Source organism: Melopsittacus undulatus, chromosome 8 (genome assembly GCF_012275295.1).
Source record: "Melopsittacus undulatus isolate bMelUnd1 chromosome 8, bMelUnd1.mat.Z, whole genome shotgun sequence".
NCBI classification, from domain to species: domain Eukaryota; kingdom Metazoa; phylum Chordata; class Aves; order Psittaciformes; family Psittaculidae; genus Melopsittacus; species Melopsittacus undulatus.
Window position 1 is genome coordinate 22,610,257 of NC_047534.1, and position 22,018 is coordinate 22,632,274.

The 22,018-nt window shown below is 34.2% G+C and overlaps 1 protein-coding gene across 2 annotated transcripts in view; it reads right to left on the bottom strand.

Annotated features, from left to right (window-relative positions):
• ELP4 (elongator acetyltransferase complex subunit 4) overlaps positions 1-22,018 on the bottom strand; it is a 138,871-nt gene that overhangs the window by 71,428 nt on the left and 45,425 nt on the right. For both annotated transcript variants that reach the window (XM_031050355.2, XM_031050354.2), the window contains 3 exons: positions 20,064-20,252; positions 5,845-5,953; positions 3,024-3,130 (listed from right to left, as the gene is read on the bottom strand). In XM_031050355.2, coding sequence (XP_030906215.1) covers positions 3,024-3,130; positions 5,845-5,953; positions 20,064-20,252 — 405 coding nt within the window. The remainder of the gene's footprint in view (positions 1-3,023; positions 3,131-5,844; positions 5,954-20,063; positions 20,253-22,018) is intronic.

Sequence of the window (22,018 nt, forward strand, 5' to 3'; positions counted from 1 at the left end):
GACAATAATTTAGTCAAATGATGGTTTTTATCTCCTTCTAATTAAGATTCCGAAGTGGGAAGAAATAGGATTAGACAGGCTAACTTCAAAATTGTATCCTTTAAAGTGGTAAGCACATAAGACAGATCTCTGATAATATTCCATATAATAATATATCACTAGTAACTAATGTGTGAAGATTTGGGAAAGCTCAATAGAGCTACTGCACCTTTTATGATAAACATGTAAGTTTTCCTTGATAGGGTCTACCACATTATTTACAAATGAAAAATTAACACTCATAAATATTAATAAAAAAAGCTTCAATTAAAAAAAAATCCCTTCAGAATACATTTCAGTCAATCACATTTTGATGACGAAGATACAGGAAAACCTGTAACAGTTCAATGACTCTGCAGACTATGAAGAGGAGGAGTCCCTCCCACAAAACTGCAATCTAATAAAATGGATTTGACATTTAAGGTTGTTTTACAGATGACGGTTAAACTATAAAATGATTTAACTGGTAAGCAATCCAAAGCTGAAAAAATCCATGTCCCATGCCCTTATTTTAAACTGTCAAAAAAGAATGATGTAGTGATGAAAAGCTTTTTTAGAGAAAATTTTCCATAAATCACAGGTTGTATATTTCTATCTTTTCTTATATAATTTGATTTTAAAATGGCATTTCAAGTAGAGGTCAATATTTTCACCCTAAAGTGTGTATATAACTAAGCAGAAGCTTTTAAAAAACTGTAACATACTCAAAATACATTTTTACTTCACATTTAACCTACATACTAAAGAAATCATCAACTTAGTTGTACTTTGTAAGAAGTACACTGTTGCTCGTACACAACACACACTGCTGTGCTGCTTTGTTTTTACCACCAGAACCAAACCTGACTGCTGACACGACACACTCTAACTGCAGAAACCCATCTTATTCACATCCCTTCTTAATTCAGTTTTCCCTTGCTCCCATTTTTTTATGGACCTCACTGTACTATTCAGCCTAGCTGCCTCCCCTAATAGTATGAGGAAGAAAAACATATATATTATAGATTACTGAAATGTGTACAGGAAGAACACAGTAGGACACTGACCCTGCACGTTCAAAATCGCCCAGTTTGTGTTAGTTCAGCAGCTTATAGAAAGCACACCTCTAAAAAAACCTGAAGTTATTCTAAAGGGAATGCAGCTAAGCAAGGAAGGGAGAAATTATACAGGCAGGTCATACATGCAAGTCTAGGGCAATAGGTTGTTTCAAGGATTCTGCTTACACTCGTTTCCAACACTTCTGCCCCATCGCTAATTCCATTCTTTTTACAGAGATTCCTGCTAAAGGTTTTGTCATTTTTTGTTTGGTTTTGTTTTTTTTTTTTACTTCCAAATGACATTACAAATTGGAATCCCAAATACAGCAGACAGAAAAAAACATATTCTGAGTAAGGACTCAGGGAGGAAAAAAAACCCCAAATACTCTAATTCATAGCCATAATAAATGAAAGTTTACTATGCTGTGAAATGCGGGTGCACGCTCCTCTGCACTTCTGAAAATATTAAGTACATTTGTATTTCAAAACCAAACAGATGCTAGTAAGGTATTGGTTTCTAATGTACTCCTCAACAGCAGTTGTTAAAATGGGTTAACTGGTTTCACTAACCACATTCCCTGGAAAGTGAGAAACATTACGAAAGAATGCCTTTGGGAAAAAAGTCCTCCTCCATATATTTGCCTTTAAGTGGCTTCTGAAAAGGATACCTCTAGTTGTGAAACTTCTAGCACTCATGCAGAGATGACCTGCATGAAGAACTGGCCGCCTGATTAACTATTAACTACTCTCAATAGGATTAGATAATTAAAGACATTGATGACCATTAATTAGGAGGAGGGCACATTAATTTGTCACTTGATAGGGCCCTTTCAATGATTTATATGTTAGGGCTACTTGCAATTGTGAAGGGAAGGGGGCAGTGAAGAGAGAGAACCCTTAAGTTACCTTATCAAGTGGCCAGCTAAAAAGGGCAGAGGGTCAAATAAGGGCCAAAGTGGTCACTTAAGGGTGAAGTCCCAAACACCAAAGCAGTGCCAAGCCACATTGACCATCATTTGGTGATGGAGTAAAAAATATGCTAATTTATTGGTGGCAATTCTCTCTTTTTATGGTTTCGAGCAGTTAAGACAAGTGGCCTGCTTAAGAGCTTTTCATCTGAAAAGAGATTAAACAAAATGGTTTGTCAGGGATGCTCGGCTGTTTCATGTCTTTGTTAAAAAAAATTTGCCCAGACTGTACCAATGACTATCACAGCACCCCGAAAGCCACCTTCCATCTCTAAGCATTACTTGGTTAATAAATACATCAGTTCTAATTGCTTAATAGTGCTATGTTCATTTGCTCTTTAGCAAGATTAAAATGAAATACATCTTTTGTATTACTGCCTTCTATCAGGACTGTCTGCATAAAGGTCACAGAAAAAAGTTTAAATTTAGTGGGAAATTTACTTACGGACATTAGTGTAAATGATACTGTGTTTAAAATGACATAAAAGAGCGAAAGGTGATTTCAGTAATGCAAGGAAAATGGTTTCTGAATACTGATAAGGACACTTATCCCTCATACCACACACAATTTTAGGCAGCATTATACATTAAAATCCCTCTACTGGGGTAATAACATGTAGCTACTTTCCCACCCACTAACACAAGTAAGAGCAAGTCATTAACATTTAATTAAATATGCTCCTGACATCCTTAGAAACATGTCACACTTTGTTACTGAAGGTTGTGGCCTACTTTCTATGTACATTTTAAAGCCAAATAAACTATTTATAATGGACTGATTGAGAGCCGCAAATGAGACATTTTTAATTAGAAGTCATATTACAGGATTTTATAAAGCCATTCTGAACAGCAAAACCAGAGTAAAATGAATTTACAACATCTGATGCATATTTCATGCATTTCACAAAATGAAACATAAGAGATGGGATTAGCTCCACCTTTTGGGTTCTAAATAGTGAAACAAAACTGTTTCTCTTACCTCAATGGTGAACAGCTTCCTTTTTAATCTAAAAGCAAGATCCTTCGTGTCTGACACATCACAGATCAAGCTATTAAGCCGAGGAATCTGACGTACATGAACCAAACCTGGTGGAAAGAAAGAGTAAAGGAGGAAAAAGAATTAAGAAAACACTGTCATCTAGATGCATAAATTAGTCCTACAGCAGAATTCTGTATATTTACACACTCATCCTCCCCTTTTTAAACTGAAGCTTACTACCAGGAGCAATGAAGCAAACTGTGTGATTATACTCAAGTAATCAAGCAGAATAAGATAAACAGAAATCCTTTTGCGAGGAAAACTAATTGCACTTTGGTACAGAAGTACAGATGTAAAGAGCGATCTTAGTACTTGTCAAAACTGCAGCCAGTTTGTGTGTGATTTTCTCGTGTATTTACAGTAAGCAAATATGGCTATCACCTTGCATGCTGCCCACGGCACCACTGAGTGATCTTTATTTTATTAAATGCACCAGTAAGCAGCCAGCAAAACAAGGCTTATGGGTTAGTGATAACCACAGAAGCTCTAATGAGAAGTACTTCGTTTTGCGCCCTAAAAACGACTTGAAAACAAGTTGCTGGAAAATACTGATTTAGATCCTGCTTTTTGAAAAATTTTAACCTGTATGCCATGCTTGGAGAAATACATTTTCTTTGTGCAGAAGGCTTGCAGAGCTGTTCAGATGATTTTAATAGTACTAGGTGCACTGCAAGCTCTGCATTCTGTCAGCTAAAGCTCAAGCTGATTTTTTCTGACAAGGACGCTGGATGGTTTTTGTGCAGCCTAATATAGTTTCTGAACAACCTAAGGGTGATTTCCTACATCTGAAACCCAGGAAAATTCTACAGGGCTTCTCAATTACTGGCCTATATTTGCTATTCATAAAGTCACCGTCTAAATGGAAATACTGAACATTTATAAAAGACAACTTACTTGAAAACGGCAGCTGTGAGAAAAAACCCAAGTACTAAAACCCTAATTTAAAGTAAGGCAAGTATTTTTGGGGGGTTTTATTTTTTTTCTCTTTGTAAGGAAGAAAAAGGGTAGAAAGTTTCCTAAACCAGAAATAATTTTAAAAGCATCATTTTTATGGGTACCAATTACAAATATTCTCAATAGTATTACAAAAATATTTGTATACTTTGAAACCTTCTATCCCTGTCTCCAGTCTGGTGACATAGGAGAATTATTTATTTGGCTCATGAGTTCAAAGTAGAATTATTATGTATAGAAATACCAGGTATAACACAATGTTGCTTACATACAGTATTCTAAAAATTTTACTTAAAAATCACCTATATAATTCTTCTGTTATTATATGGACTTTCCAATAATTACGATTTGCAGACAGCTTAATAAAATTATTTGTGTAGGATTCATTAAATAATGCAATAACTTAAATAAGCTTCTACTGAATGTCAAAATCTTCCACCATCTGCAGTAATTAAATAATCTTAAAATATATTCTTAAGCAAAAGGAATCCACAAAGTTAAAACTGTCAAGAGTACCTTTTTTAAAATGTTAAATTACAGTTGCCTAAACCTCAAAAGCTATGTATATATTGGCACATCATCTTTATTAAGTAGTACCAGAAATGATTTAGCATACAGTTTTACAGGAATCCAGAAAATAACTGCTAAAACATACATTGTCTTAAAGAATTTTTTCCTTTCCCTGAGAAAGGGAGTATCAAACTGACAGAATTATGTTAGCATAAACAAATGCCACAGCACCATTATACAGTTGGAAAAATAATGAGGCAAATTATTCTAGCTTTTGTTCACATTTCTTTCTTTTTTTGTTCACCTTTTTTCAGATAATGAGATGTGCACTATTTTCAGAATAAAAAAGATTTTTCTCTGATTTATTAATTACAGCCTGCATACACACAGTGGTGTCTCAACACCATCTTTGCTTCTTTTTCTGTGTATGCTGCTATGGAAAACACTGCCACATTCTCACATGTTTACAGCAGCTTTTGGATAAGCAGTTTACTTTCAACTAAAGGTTTCTATGCAACTCCAGTAGTATCATAATAATAATAGCTGTAATTTATGCACCCTCAGAGCACCGCTCTGGATTAGCTAAAATTGTTTCTCATTCACTGCTTTGGCTATGCATAACTTCTAATCTAGTCTTTTAAAATTTAAATAGTTCTGCTGAAGCAGCTAACATAGTCTTTGGAAAACAACAAACACGATTAAACACCCTTACATGTTTTGAAGATAAATCACTTGAAAGTCTACACGATTTTGTACCAAAATTGTTTTTGCATTTTCCATGCCACACATATCCATATTAATTTCTTTAAATGTTCAAGTGCCATAATGCAAAGCTGAAAACCAGAACATTACTTTTATGTCAAGTTTATACAGCACACCATTTAGCAGTTTATTCACCTTAATATATGTTTTCCCCTTGTTCTCTATTTAAAACTTGGCAGATCAAAAGTATTGATTTCATGGCAGGTTCAGCTTGCTGGTCAGATGATTGCCAAGGCTCCTCTGCATGTGAATTCCCCAAAGCCTGCCTGTTGAGATGTACATCTGATTGAGCCATGCCTCTGTAATATGGCTTGACAACATGCAAGGAGTTGCCATGTTTCCTTTGCAGCCTTAATGCACTTTACTGAAAATTTTTCTAAGTCAAGCCTAGTTAGCAAGGAGAAACATTTAAGAGGTTTATTCTAAAATGAAATCAAATGCTACTTTATAGCAGATACCCAACTGGAGGGTAAGCCACTAAGTGCCCTAGAAACACTCAGGGCAGACTTTTTGCATTGCTAAAGATGGAACTTACCATGGTAGTCCTTGTATAATGGATTGGTTTCTCTCTCTGAGCCAATAAATGATTCAAGACCAACTACCGTATCTGACAAGTTTGTTACACGTTCCATAATTGCTTTATTCTGTAAGACATGGAAACAAAATACACATCCTATGTGATGAAAAAGGTAATTAATGTTCATAGAGTAAGCCTCGGTCTTCTCAATGGCAAACTGTGGGGAAAAAAAAATAGGTCATCAATACTTAGCAATTACATTAGAGGGCTTTTTTATTTTTTTTTTTTTTTTAAAAAAGGACTTGAAATTTCAGTCTAAAGAAAACATATTTGACAAGGAGAAACTATAAAAGGGCTAACTCAGCAAAAAATTAATATTTTCCTAAATCTTCAGAACATCAGCATTTGCTCACATCAGAGATACTTACAAACTATGTGGCAGTTAAGCACCTCTCATTGACTTCTACTAGGAGTCAAGATGCCCAGCTTTTGTTTGCGCTCTGAAAACTTTGGTTTCGGATACACTTACCCATATCTCTAAGTTTCTGAGCAAGTACAACCCACATGATTATTCATTTTGTTCATCAGTCAAAAGCATGGAAACCCAAAGCATTTCCTCCAATATTTTTCTTTCTAAAAGTTTCTCTTTACACAACATATGAATCTAAGGCTTCAAGTCGCATTAGAATTTCTCAATATATTTGTGGTAGGTGATGCTTTATGCCTCGTGCAACAGTGTAGTGCTATATGCCTTAAATAAGCTGTTTTCTGTGCAATCTTCCTTACTTCATTTTATGGAGCAGAAAACAACACTCAAAGGTGAAAACAGAGATCTTCAGAGGTAACTCCAGATTAAATGTTCTTAAATGATTTGATGATGTCAGTATTTAATGAGAAAAATTAAAAAAAAGTAAAAGAAAAAAGAGACAAATCTGTGCTAAAAACCAAAGTATTTCTTTAAAATAAGAAGTTGTTATCCTGCAGCTGCCTAGACAGCTGCTATACTTTTGTTCTGGATGGCTGTAGGCGATATACCCATCATACTTTCATGGGTATCAAGATCAAACACCTTAAAATACCCATTACAAGTATGAAGAAGCTCCAAGTCACAGTTTTGCATCTTTTATGAATTTTAAAGCATTTTGTACATTCTGCACTTCTTTCATAAACTATACAAGCAATGCTTCTTATGAAATACCAATTTAAATCCTGTTAAAGTATTTGATACTAACAACTTGTAAAGTAATTAGGAGCAGAGAGAAGGGAAACATCCCTTGATAAGCTGGAAAAATCCATTCATTGTACTGACATACAGGTTAATTTATTAAAATAGCGATTAGTACATCAACTGCTTTCAGGAACCCATGTTTCAGTGACAGTCTATTTCCTAGTCACAGAGAGGCCTACAAAGCAGACATAAAGCTGAACATTACCTACTCTCATCAAAGAATGATCTGAATTCTGTTTGTTGACCACTACATAAAGTAACTTGTGGCCTGCCTGCACAGACCAATTTGCTCAGGTTGCAAGGCCTAAATCCACAGATCCCATGGCACCTTTACACCCCCTCCCTTCCCCACCTTATGGGCCAGATGGCATTAAATCCTGGGGACTGGTCTCTTTTCAAAGCCGGTACTTGTGCACAGGCCAAAATGATCTACCGCCATGGAATCAGGGAACTTCAGTTTTACCTACAAAGTCTAATGATGGATAATGATAAAACAGTGTTACACTATAGAATTTCCTTTATGAGGAATAACATGAGTGATCTGAGTTAAAAGAACACTGCCTACACATCAATTAATAAGATTTGCTATTATATCCACCCCTGAAATATTAAAGCTGACTTGCAAATTATTTCCTCTTCTAGGAAGAAAGAGACAGTATACTACATATTAATGGAAGCTTTTGGTTACACTATTCTACAGGGGCAACCACGTAAACATGGTATAAATATAAATCTGAAGTAGCCAGCAATCTAGATTTCCACAGACCAGAAATGACCATATCTTTCCAGTTCTTCAGTAGGCTGCTGGATGTTATTTGTATTAGCAAGCAAAACAAAACTGGTACATAGATAAACAAAATCATGATTTCTGGAAGCTAACCTAATTGTCACTATGGAAAAAATATTCTACAATTTAAAGAAAAATTTGCTGTCCATTAATGTTTTTGCTTGCTGGTTTGGATAAAAATGGGTTACAAAAACTGGACAAAAAGATGGTCAGCCATCAGAAAGGTATCCTCACCATTAACAGTCCTGCAAACCACAAGAATAGCATCTTTCCTATTTGGCCTTAATTCTGGAAAGATTAAAGTGAGGGACAGGAATTCAATAGTTGCGTAATGATATCTATGTCAATGATGGCTTCACTTTTTCTTAATAGGTTTGCTTTCTTAAATTGTAGTCTGCTTGCTGATTATGGTTTTGTTTTTAAAGTGTGTCAAAATATTCCCCTGGCTTAATGCAGTGCATCTTGGGAAATATTTCGCACAGTGACTTGCCACACCAAACAGACATTTGCTTATGTGGCATTGTTGCCATAGATTTGTATCTATCATGTATTTTCTAGTTTGCAGTGTTCAGCACATTAATGTTCTATCAAAGCTGACGTCAGCACACAGATACTTGTGATGTATGGCATCCTGACATAAACTCACAAATCATGTTGCCCCATCTGGGCTTGAAAATTTAACAGAGCTCCAGATCTTCCTCCAGCCCCATACAAATCTACCTCCTGCTTCTGGCATAAACTTGGCAGCTCTGGAGGTGAGCCAGGACATGGTTAGGAGGGAAGCCAGGAATGGGGAGATTCAGGGAAAGAGTTTGTTGGCAGCTAGAAGAGGCATTGTTTTAAATTGCATGCAAAAATTAAAAATCCCCAAACTCCAACCCAGTCCTGAAAAGTTTTCAGTCTTGCTAGATGTACTGCAGGTCTTCTTAATTAGTTAGTTCAGCCAAAATGTAATTATTCTAACAACGTGGTAGCAAGCCTGTTGTGCAGGCTGGGCTGGGCATCCATTCTGTATCTTACTTTGTGCTTGCTGTTTTAGAGAGACATTATCTTTTAAGAGCAAACTTGCAATATTAGGGCTTAATCAAAGTGTAGTGTCAAAACAATAGGAAACTAGACATGTTTGTTTAACCAGCTTTTGGGAAGAGCAATTATAGAAAAAGATTGCTTTGTCCTACTAATTTGTTGCAGAATCTACATAGCTTCAAGTAATTATTTGTGTGTATTTGTAAATACTTATTTACAAAATAAATATATCATCTCCTGTGTTTGAGTATAAAGCATGGTATTCTACCAACAAAAATACATGTACAGCCTCTGTACTCAGACTTACAGACTGAAATTAATACTGTGTGTTTCTACTGGATTGAGTTCTTACTGTACTGCAATTTTACTATTACTACTAATAATCAAATCAATCTTGGTTCATCTGTATTCTGTATTAGGAAAAAAACCCTCTCTTTTCGACTCTGCTCTAATTTCTAGTTCTCCTCTGATTTCCTGTCAAATTTTTATAACACCCAGAGATATGTCCTCCCATTTTTATTTCATCAGTTTCTAAAGAAATTAAAAAGCTCACAAAATTTAAGTAATAATAATAATATTTAATTTTTTAGTCCTCCCACTGGATTAAGTATAAAAAAGTAAAAAAACTGAAAATGTTCTTAGAATGGCCTCAACTTTTGTACATAGTAACCATCTCAAAATTTAATAGGAAAATAAGAGAATCATGTTAAAGCTCTACAAAGAGATCCAGCTAGCACCTGTATAAATACATTAAGCTCTTGAATCACATGGGCTTCATGTGTTTGCATTTGTATTCAGATCAATACATCAACATAATTTCAATACCAATTCATATATTGGATTGAAAATAAGGTATTTTAAGACTATGTCTCTTCAAAGAGACATAAGGCCTATCTTTTGACAGAAGGTTTCGACTCCTGTACCTTTATGTTCTAGCAATCTAATTCCATCACTGATTTTATTTTAAAACATTTAATTGAAAAGCTAATATATAAAATCCTAAAATGGATTTCATTACCTAAAAAACAACTTAAACAACTGCTAGCACTGGGACAAAACCCAATGAGTAGCATACATTTCCCATATGACAGCAGAGAATTTAAAGATGAATTCCGATATTCCCCCCCAAGTTTAGGTAAATTATAATTACAGGCAACAGTTTGTGTTGTTAACAGCAGATGAGTGCAGTAATCCTGACACTTCATTTGAAAGAAGGTCTTGATAATAAACAGCAAGCAAACAAGTACATGCAAAGTAATAGGAACCTTATTAAAGCATATTTTGGTGTGTGAATTTTCACAAAAAAGATCAGTAATAGGTTGTGCCACATTGGACTATAATGAAGCACTGGCTGGATGTCCAATAGATAAATAATTCTTGATATTTTCTGAGAGATTATCATACAATTGTGTGGTAATGACTTCACAATATGCAAATATTTACCACTTGCCATTACTACTTAATCTCCAAAGAATTATAAATTGAAAAGCTATGTAAATAATTACTGCTTAGAAAATACAAGAATTACTCATACATTTTGGGAAAAGAATTTAGATATTAGGCTCCTGTACTAATTATATAGAGATACAGTTCATGCACTTTTGTATCATCCACAAATCCTCTAAAGATTAATAACTGCTCTGCCAAACAGTGCTTTAGCAGTAATTAACAAAGACTGTAAAGTATAAAATTCTATACTTACTCTGACTCTGATTAGCATTGTTCTTAGTGCTTGTACACACCAAACCTACTCACTGAACTTTGAATTTTGGCTCCAAAATGAATATACACTCAGGCCACTGGAACATAAGATGACGAATCATACATAAACACATTTTGGTATGCAGAAATCTCTACCAGTGTCACAACAAAACTGAATACAAGCATGATGTCTTTGCTGGAAGACAGATATCCTAGAAATATATTTCAAGATTTACTATAATGTCTAAAGTGATGAGAAATTCACATTTAGGGATTCAGACTGATCAGGCATCTTCTTTCAGCTTTGAAGAACCTTACTGACTGAAATAGAACTTAAGTATAAATATGGCTGAAGTCACAGAAGCTTTATTTTGGTTCATTTGCTCAGACACACAGTGTATTACACTAGCTAATTTCAAGCAATGAACAGCATTTTTGAATAATTTCATAGAGGTTACAGAAGCAAAGAAAGGACAAGTAGTGAAGACATGAGCAGGTAATTAGATAAAACATACTTGCAAAAATGGAAAGGGAGTAACAAAGTATCTGCTGGCCAATATGTTACATGAGGTATTAATTCTAGATTTTGGTTGTTCAAATTGCTTTTAATAATGTGTGTCTTGACAGTCTTCGTATATTCAGCAGTCTTTCAACTGTGAAACTAGTTAGAACTATTATTTTTGTTTCCTAAAAACTCAAAACATTTGAGGCATGGTTCCCTTATTTTACACCTAAACCACTATCACTGCTATAGGAACCCTGCAATGCTACTATCAAATATATCAGATGATGATGGATGACACAGAATCCATAAAAAATTCAGGATGAGTTTTCAGGAAGAATAATCAGCTTGGAAATAAAAATGAAGTATTACATACACAAAAATATTTACATCTTCACTGAAAATGGATGGCCTTGACTTGTCTACTACTTGAGCTATAAAAGTATCTAATGCCAGCAAACCTTGGCACCCTAAAAAATAAAAGTATGACTCTTTTGCCATGGTAGGAAAGACCTAAAAAGACCAACAGTGAAATAAGTGATGACTCAACAGGTAAAACAAGGAAGTCAGTAACAGTTGCTGCTGAGGCCTACAAAACCAAAAGTGAGAACAAAGACTATGTACTTTAAAACAAACTTTCCATATATTAATCACCAAGTGCTTAACAAAAGAAAGTCCTGCATTCCTCATTTCTAAGTCATGCAACAAGCACAAAGATGTCATGTGAGTTGTCCAATGTCACACGCCAGTCAACAGTAAGCTGGGAACTGAAGTCAGCATTTTACTGAGTATTTTCCCTCTATTTGAGACCTGGTTTAGGAGGCTGTATCTATAGCTTTGGAGTACCAGGAAAATATTTGGTGGTATCACAATGATAAGGTGAGAGACAAAGCTGAGAAAGCTGGGTGCTCAATATCCCATTAATATCTGGCTGAAAGAGGTGACAATGTACAAGGTGATAAAGAGTGACACATTTTGAGCTGAATCCCTGTTCAGTGCTTTTCTGACTCTTTCCTTAGCAGTTGGTAGCTGAAAGCACAGGCTACACGTGAGCATAAACAGTTCTGGGGTGCAGGTGCATGAGTACTGCTGCAGTGGGTAGATAAAATAAATCTCATCCAGCCCTTCTCCAGTGAAGTGTGAAGAGCTGGGAAGAAATGAGTACAAAATCTGGGCTGAGGTGAGCCCAGCATCTTCCCTAAATACTATCTGGTCCTTATTAATGAGCTTATCTCATTGTTATAAAGCATATATATATATATATATATATATATACACATATATGGGAAACTCTATGGTATTATATGTCTTCAATAATTGCAAAATTAAAAAAATTTGCAAAAATAATTTAGAAAATTAAACACATTGAGTGCTATGAGTTGGTCATAGTGTAGTAGAGATACAAGAGTGGACTGAAAGAATGAGAGTCATATTACAAGTAAGTCATAACGAAACTGCTGAAATTAATGCATTTGAGACCAACTAGCTTAACTGAAATCCTGTGACTCCCTTAGGAATTATTAATTTTATATATAAAGTGTAGGAGTTTCTTTTGTTGCAATTTTGCCTAAAAAAATGTCACTGCATTTTGCTTACCAATTCAGAAAGGCCAACTATCGTTGCAACTTTAATTCTTTAAACAGTGAATCACATTTTACTCACAGGTGACCAAAAAGATCCTCCACCATTATTTCAACTATTAGTACACAAATATCAAATGGAACAGCTGATTCTGAAAGATGACAAAATATAAAATAATTTTAAAACCGAATCCCTTATTTAGTATAAAATTATAGGTTGTCATCAGGAGCAGGCTGGCAAAGCTAGGTCCAGATGGGAAATTGGCCGGGCAATAAGAGGAGGTAGGGTGGAAATGATGGGTAGGCTCGAAACGGTGGGAACCTAAGGAAAGACATGACTGCTCCCTCTGCTGGCAAGGTTCTCACCTGCTTTAATTTTTAACTAATGAGTAGGCATTTCTTTAATTATTTAGGATTTAGCCAATAAATAATGCAGAATGTTCCTTCCTCAGTCTGTTGCTGTGTGTTTGCACATTTTTGAACTTATGGTGCCCTATTTCACTAGAATAATTTGCCACAGAATTAAGGCTCAGATGGTATCTAATGGTAGAATTACAGGCTTTATATTTTAATTATTCTGAAAATGAAAGGCAAGATTAAGCTATTTAACCTTCAAAATACTCTATTTTACAACGTATACACATTTTATTTAACTTACATATTTCATAACACTACAATAAATTGCTCATCATATCATACTGTAACAAGAACCATCTATGAAGCAGTTAGATACTATAAAATGAAACGTTCTGCAACACAAGTGTACTAAATTATAGTCACTCCAAAAAAGTGCTGTTCTTCCTTGCCAGAGAATTCAGTGGTAATGCTTGTATTAAAACTTAATTAGAAGATGAAGATAAGTCATTCATTACTTGATTTGTGATATAAATTAATAGCTGCAGTAAGAACATTTAGAAAAAAATCTGTTCTAGGATTTTGGCCTACAACCAGAAGCTCCCAGAACAGGAGGGATCAGCTTTTTTTGCCCACTGCTCTCATCTGAATCCTGGCCGAAAAGCTACTCCAGCTCCCAGCTTTCCAGAAGGCTCCATCCCAGGAATCCTCGCCTGCCATTTGGTTTGCTGATTTTAATCTCCCAGGACTTTCTTACAGTGGCTCCACTATGCTGAACTGGCACTTGCTCCTAGAAGTGAGTTATTATTAAACTTGTAGGTCAATTGTGGCACTAACAACTCCTTGGAAGCTTTCAGCCACGGTGTAGAATTTGCTGGTCTAATTAAATATTAATTCTAAGTGTTACATTCTGTGGCTAAGAGCTTTTATTTTCCATCATCAGTCTGGAAGAGAAAGAGGTTACAAGGCTAATTTATTTTTTTATTTTTTTTTTTTATTCTCCCTAGCATTAAAACTTAACTACACAGGCACAAAAACATCATTAAAGATGCAGTATTCCTTTTTATAATGATTATACTGTAATTAATAGAGCAGGTCTAAACAAAAAGATGTAAAATTAGGTTCTGAAATTTCAAGGCTTTTAAACAACACCAAAAGTACACATACAAATGTTTCTAAGCAAATACTGCACAGAAATTCAATATTCAGTTATTTGAAAATCCCTTCAGATGGGAAATACATATGCAATAATTTAAATAGAGTTTTACACAAAATTTATAGCTCTTTGTTCTGAAGTACAATAGACAACATATTTAATGCTTAGATTCATAGGGCTTTTTTTACAAGACCTAAGACCTCTACTTAGGTGAATAAAAAAAATTGTATTTCTTCAGAAAAACAGTACTATCTTCCATTTTCTAACAGAACTACTTGTTTAAAGCAGGTACCTACTTTGGTCCTGCATTATTTAAAGTCACTATTCTAATCTTTACTTATCAGTGTCCAAATGGGCTCAGTACATGAGCCTCTTCCCTTCTGCTTCCATAACAGTTGTGTCCATGTCTGGACACTGGGCATTATATTAACTACTTAGTCCAGTAGCCAAAAGATTCCATATGCTTGAACAGATGACTATCTCCATACTGTGATGGGATATTTAACTGTTTAGGTCTAATATTGCAGTTGAAAGATTTAGTTCTAAATCTTACCTAATTTTTTTTACGTTTGCATAGGTGTATTTTCAGATTATATACATAAAATGCAAAACAAAATTGCAATGCTGCTTATACTCATTAACTCTTAAAGTTTAATATATTAATTTTAGAAAACTTTTTTTTTCTATTAAGAGACAATGTGTTGAAGAGATGGTGACGAGGAAGTGTATATAGTGTCCTAAACATAAAATTTATTAAAATGAGAAAGCTGGTTTTGGCATGCAATTTTATCATACCATGTGACTGTTCGTCATAATAGGACTAAGTCCATTAAAAGACAATTAAAATGTGGGTACAAACACATGCTTTGGATGTATACTGTGTTTGGTTTTAAAATGGGTACCTGTTACCAAATCACAAGCAGCAGAGCCAGAATACAGCCTACTGGCAACCGTAAACTCATTTTATGAAGCAACAAAATATTTCTATTTCTCCTGCAAATTTATTAGCAATACTATCAAGGACAATAGAAATTGAAAAAAAAATTACTTACTGTTCCCCAATTTAAATTTTAAATTGTATACTTCTCTGAGCTTCCTACTTAATCATAATTTAAAAGATGCTTTTGTGAATGTCTAGAATATACAAACCAGAATATTCAGATATGAGAAAACTATGTGGATAGCCAAGAACACCTGTCATAAAAGTCATGACTCTCAGTATTTCTCTGCATAGTTGTTAAACTGTATTTCTCACATATAACAAAAACCAATGTGCAACATTAAAAAGCAAGTTAAATAATACCAATATCCCATTTCATCAGATTTTTTTCTACTTTGCAGAAAATTCTGAAAGCTTAACTATGATATAAAAACTACATATTTGATTTCAATATATATTTGTGTCAGTGGCTACCTTATCAAATACATTTGAATACACAAATAGATTTGAAGGGTATTTAGCATTTTACACTTTTGAACTTTCAGAAGTTAGTTCTAAGGCAAGCAATCATTCTTAGTTCTTGTCTTAGAAGTAAAGATTTCAAACTGTGAGAAATTTACAAGCTTTAGAATTTCATATCTTATAATCCTATATTAGCAATGGATTCTAAAGCACTCAATCGCTTGACTTCAGGTTTAGCTGCTAAATTACTCAGTGGGAGCACAAAAGCCTATGGATGTGAAAAGGTTTGTTTCTGAATTTTTCTACACCAAAACATACAGTAATATACGCACTTCAGTGAATTCAAGGCAGCAAAACATTAATATTGTAGGAAATGAATTTTTTAACATACCGGATGAAATAACGAAAATACTTTGCTAAACAGAACTTTATAGACTCTAAGGACCAGTTCTGTAACAAGACTTATTCATATTGACTTTTCATTAGTCAATTAATTTCCCTTGGTACATGCCGACTAATATGGTTGTTAGTCCTTACCAGTAATAAATACAGCTTCAAGTTCAAAATAAAGGATAGCTTTAATAAAAGTGTTACACTTTCTCCCAGTGAAAAGAATACTCTAAAAAATATTAAATGATACAAAATTGGGAAGAACAGGAATAGAATTATGAACATTAGTTAGTATTTTGGGAGAAAGATGTTTCTGGATTTATTAATGATTTCCAGTAAAAAGAAAAAGAAGAAAATACAATAGGAAAAGACTTCAAATTCTAGTTTAGGGCTTTTGCAAGTATAAACCAGTGACATTAAAGTCCTTTAAGTGACATTCCCTTGCACAAAAAGTTCGCTATTTTTTTCTTTCTTTTTTTTTTTTATTAGGTACTAAAAAAGCACAGATTATCAACATACAGATAAAAAGTCCTTACTTGATTTTATAATATTCCTTATATTTGGAAAGGGTAACAACAAATTAAATCCCTCTTCAGTTTGTCTTCCTTGATCAATGCTAAATTTAAAAAATAGAAGTAATTTCCTTTTCAAATGCACCATCTGATTTCATAGGCACAATGCATTTTGAAGAAGCAGTAAAAAGACTTGAAAAATAACCTTCCATCAACTATTTTAATCATACTCATAAGTATCTCAATATTTATTATCTGACAGACAGTGTAAGATAAGAGTATGTTCAATCGGTAGAAAATATCAATCAAGTAAAACTTGTCACACATCATCTGAATAAAATTTATAATTAAGTAAGTTTTTAGTGTCATTTTCTTGAAATTCTCTTCCAGAATAATATATGCCTATTTTTGTGGCTGAGAAAAGAGAATTTTCTTTTTTGTTCATGCACTGCTTGCACTACAAGTTTCATCAATAAAACACAAAGAATCTGTATTCTTTAGTGGACTACAATTTCTTTAAATTATCCTGAAAAAAAACCCTCTGTACACAACCAGATTTCTTTGTAAATTTGTGTATTTTACCAAAATATAGCCTTACAGAAGACTGTGAAGACATTCAGTGTCCATCAAACTGGGTGAGTGAGCAACATCTTTGGATAAATGTGATTCAAAGTTATTAAATCAAAGAAAATGAATAACTGGTGTAATGAAAGAGCTACATTGGTGGATGTGTACCACAGAGGGGAAAACCATCAAGAACAAAATCACACTTTAATGTTCAGTGGTCATCAAAGAGACAAAGCAGACACTAAAATGTATAAAAAGTGAACAAACAATAATAGCATTATTGTATTACATTACTGTAAGAAAGTAAAATGTAATTAAAAGAAAAGTGACTGTTTAAAAACAGATTTAGGAAGCAGCATGAGAAAAATTTCAAAACAATCTGAATACAGAAAAGATAAAACAGGGACCCTCATGAGCCTCATGTTATCGTTTCATCAGCCAAGAACAAAGACAGAATTTATGAAAAGTAAAGGCAAAATTAAACTTTCTGAAAAAGAAAGAAACAAGGTAGATTTAATTTGTGAAACTCACTGTCACAGTACAAGACTGAAAATATTTGGGAAAATATGCAGAAGAAACCAATCTTGAACTATATATACATACATTCCATATCTATATCTATCTATCTATCTGTATCTGTGTTATTCATATATTACATATAAAAAATTCAACTAGTCTGGTTTGGAAAGATATTGTCTCTGTTGAAAATCAGTATTACCAGTTGTGAGTTTTGTTTCTTTTTCACTGGAGTAACTAGCACTGGGAGCTGGCACAGACAAGACATGGTATGAGTGACTACCGAAAATCTAGTTTTTCAAAACAAAGGAGGTAAAAATGAAACTTTTTCTCTACATCTTATTCAGCCAACCCCTTGATTTAATTCTGATTTTGAACTTGTATTTATTTGTATTGCAATTTATATGTGAAGAATTTAGTTGCAGACCACCTAATACAGATAGGAAGTAAAAGATAACAGAAAATACAGAAATAGTAGTTTAGGGAATAAACATGGAATTTATTACACATTCAGAAAAATAGTGTGTATTTTTCTATGCCTTCAGTGTATTGACTTTAAGATTCTACAGAGACAGTGTATGCTAGAACTTACTCTGATCAAATTATATACATATATAGAAATGCACTTAGAAAAACCCCCAAAACCCTCTCTCTTACTCTCTTGGAAAGAAATGATATTTTCATTACTTTTTTAATCCAGCAAGAAACCTCAGCAACAGAATGGTGAGTAGCTGGGTTGTGAGAATGTGAGCAGCTGCTGTTATTATAACTAAAGGTCTGTCTACGGCTTGAGTCTGAGAGACCACATGTTCGGCTGTCCTCTCATCTTGCCATCCTCACCAATTAACTATTAACATGGAGGGCTGTACACATGCTCTCAGGGGCTCTTTAACAGGCTTCTTGGAGAGTGGAACAACTACACAGCAGGGCTCTGGGAACTGAGTAATGTGTGGTATAAGGAACCCTCAGCAGCTTTGCTCCTCCTAATGACAGTTTTTCCGTAGTTTAGTGGATAAAGAAGGATACATGAAGTTTAATAATTTCAGAAAAATTAAATGCTCTCATTTGTTCAAGGCTGCTAATCAAGATTCTGGGAATAATGTTTCTTTGCTGTTTTTTATTCAGTATAGTCTAGCAGTTACTGTAAAACAATTCTGTGAAAATTAAAAAATCAGTTATTTAAAACATCAGATATATTATCAATCTTAACTCCATTCCAATCAATTTATATGGAATTTAAATCACAAACCCAAAAGCAGCCTTCCAGCTGCTAAAATCTTTGTCCTTCAGTTTGTTCCTTAGAGATGCTTCTGGACTTCTCTAAAATATGATCATACTGTTTATCAACATAATTTATAAGAAAAGAGTACAATGAAACTGATTGTACACCCCAATTATGGACAGGTAATTCCAACATGTAAAAAGAAAGGTGCTAGTTTTACATTCATAAATTCTATTAATGACATTAAATTTTATTGTCAATCTTTTTGAAGGCAAACAGCCATCTGATGTTTAAAAATAGCTGAGTAAGAAGACAGAGGTCTGCACTGCAAGAGGAATATTTATACATTTTTGATTGCAATGGTAAAATTAGAAAATCAAGTATCCATGTTTTCTAAGGAGTAAGTGCATCAAGTATCTAGATAAATAACATTTGCAGGTATTCAAACACCTTTAGAAAATGCAATATACGTAAGTAAGTGGTATGTACTTTCCCAAGATAGCATTTAATCTAATGATAAATTCATCTACCATGAAAGCACTTTGCATAATAAGAGGTTTTATCCAGTACTTTTTCCACTATAGTGAAATCAAATTAATATGTAAAATTACAGGTTCTCTAGTCATTGTGAATAATAATTTTGCTTTTGTAAGTTATATTACCACTTGCAGAAAAAAAAAACCTCAAACCAAAAAACTCTCAAACCTTATTGACATTTTTTGGTTTAATAAAAACATTTATTTCCAGTGGATATATTTAAGTGCCTATATACTCTCAGGATAGGTGCTATTAGCAGCTCCTGATTTTGCAGTTGGGAAAATTACTCTTATAACGTAACTGGTTTGCTCCTGGTGCCAGTAAATGGGGATATTAGAATTAAAGTGGAAACCTGTATCTTTCAATTCCTGGCTTTAAAAACATGATTCCACATCATCATAAGGAGTATGACAGATGAATACACTGGACTGAAAATGTCTTGTAGGAAAAAAAAAATATTACCAGAATTCTCTTTAATTTTCTACAGTTTCTGAAATTTTGCTAGTTTTGAGAAAAATATTAAGACCTATATAAGGCATAACTATCTAAGACGGTTTTATGCTTAGGTCTTTACAGATGTTGCAGCATGCTGTGCCACAAAAGTATATAAACACTACAGCAAAGTCACATTTTAACAGCCTTTGAAAAAAAAGAGTTTCCAAAATGTCCAAAATTGCATTTATTTTTTTACCATAAACTTCCCATTCTTGCTAGCTGATGTGTCACCTGTGAAATATAACAAAGAGAGCATTCCTACCTCGATAAGGTGAGCTGGTATTGTAATGATACAGGCTGACAAAGATTTTCTGAGGAGGCCACGGAGAACATACAGGAATTTTGTAAGGCTATGAATATCTTCAGGAGTATCACTGCAACAAATGTCATCACCCCACAACAAAGAGCCCAGATTCTGAATTCCTATCCGCAAAATATTCTTTTGTTTTTTCTATTGAAAAAAAAAAGACAAAAGAAGCCACTTGTGATTTTTTACACACCAGGAGGAAAATTTCATGTAATGTATTTAAAAAATACAATGCATAGAATTAATATCTATAATAACAAGACAGTTTATGTAATCATAGCTTAATCTCCAATGATCTTATAAAAATTACAAATGGAATGGCATTTTATTCACTGACTGGATATCATAGTATGCCAGCTAAGCAAATACAAGTGTAAGATTCAGAAATACCAAACTACTAACCAGCATATTTTAAGCTGCTAAATGTCAGTATATTCTGACACAAAATCCAATAATACTGTGATTTTTCATGTCCTTTCTTTCCTCCTTAAAAAACATGCTAAAGAATCTTTTCTCCCAGTTCTAAACTGGTCTGCTGGAAAGGCCTGAGATTAATCAAAACACAACTTTTCTCTCTATTTTCAACTTTCAACTGTGTTACTTTCACAACCTGACTATTGGTCTGGTTTCAGTTTCAATTCTGCTGCTTCTAAATGAACAAGGTCAGTGGTCTAAGTCACTATTGTATGCCCCTTTCACTATTTTAGACGTTTGTAAGTATCATCTATATTCATGTTAATTCCTTCCAACTACTGAAGGAAGGTTTACCCACAGCTATGGAGAAACTGAGTCTGATGCTGATGCCTGAGACATCAGCAGATTGTCTATTAAGGACCACACCTTTCTGAAAGTCCTTGACATAAGTGTGGATCTGCTTTAGTTAGCTACTGGGTACTAGAATCTAAGGTGTTTTGGCATGTAAAAACCTAAACAGCCGCTTGTGTTACCTGCCTAAGACTCTGCTGCCCTGCAGCAGCTGGCAGAAGAGCAGTCAAAAGACGCAGAGGTCCCTTTTCTGAAGGGGCAGATTATGAAACCAGAGTTATAATTTGTTTATGCAAAATAAATGTAACCTTTCATTTCAGATTATGACAAATCCCACTTCTGCTTATTTGATGTGACCTTTCCTGGTGATCTTTGAGAAAGATTTTAGGTATATTTGCTATCAAAGGCTGAGACACTCTTGCTGAAAGACTTACTGTACAAGATTATAAAAAATACATTTCTAGAATTCAGGGCTCATGATTAAAGGCTTTTTAAAATTTTATAATATATATATACACACATATACATAAATACTAGTTTTGATAAATAAAAGCTTCTGGATACTTTCATTACAGTGAAGTCCTTTGATACATTGTAGATGCTCATCTCCACCAGCTGGAATGCACAGTCACTCTCAAGCACAAAATATTTCACAGCAGTTCTGGACATCCAGAGGAAAGATTTGGACAAGACAAGAGGCTACTGTTACAAATACTTCTTCTTCGATATTGGGTAGACAGAGCTTGAGCTGTGAAACAAAGCCACTACCATGTGGCTCTGCATTCATCCCACTCTTGTGGCTTAAACAGTGAGCTGATCTGCCAATTTGCTCACAATCTTTGTGAAAGCGATATATGTTTTAACTCTGGTGGACTTCTCACTCTTGGGCTTTGCAGGCTTTTAAGCTTTACTTATGTAAAGTTAACTTTTTACACTATCATATGAAGATCAGGAAAACACCACAGGATAATATGACACAATCTAACTCCTCTGTGTGATATCTGTTAGGCTTGGATGTTCAGAGTTGTAAAAAGAATAGGGAAAATAGAAGCTAGACCAGTATTCTTTAGTGACTTTTAATCAGGGCAGATTCACACATTTCTTGATGTGTGTTTAAGCCATAGTACAGTATGAGGCTTTTAAGA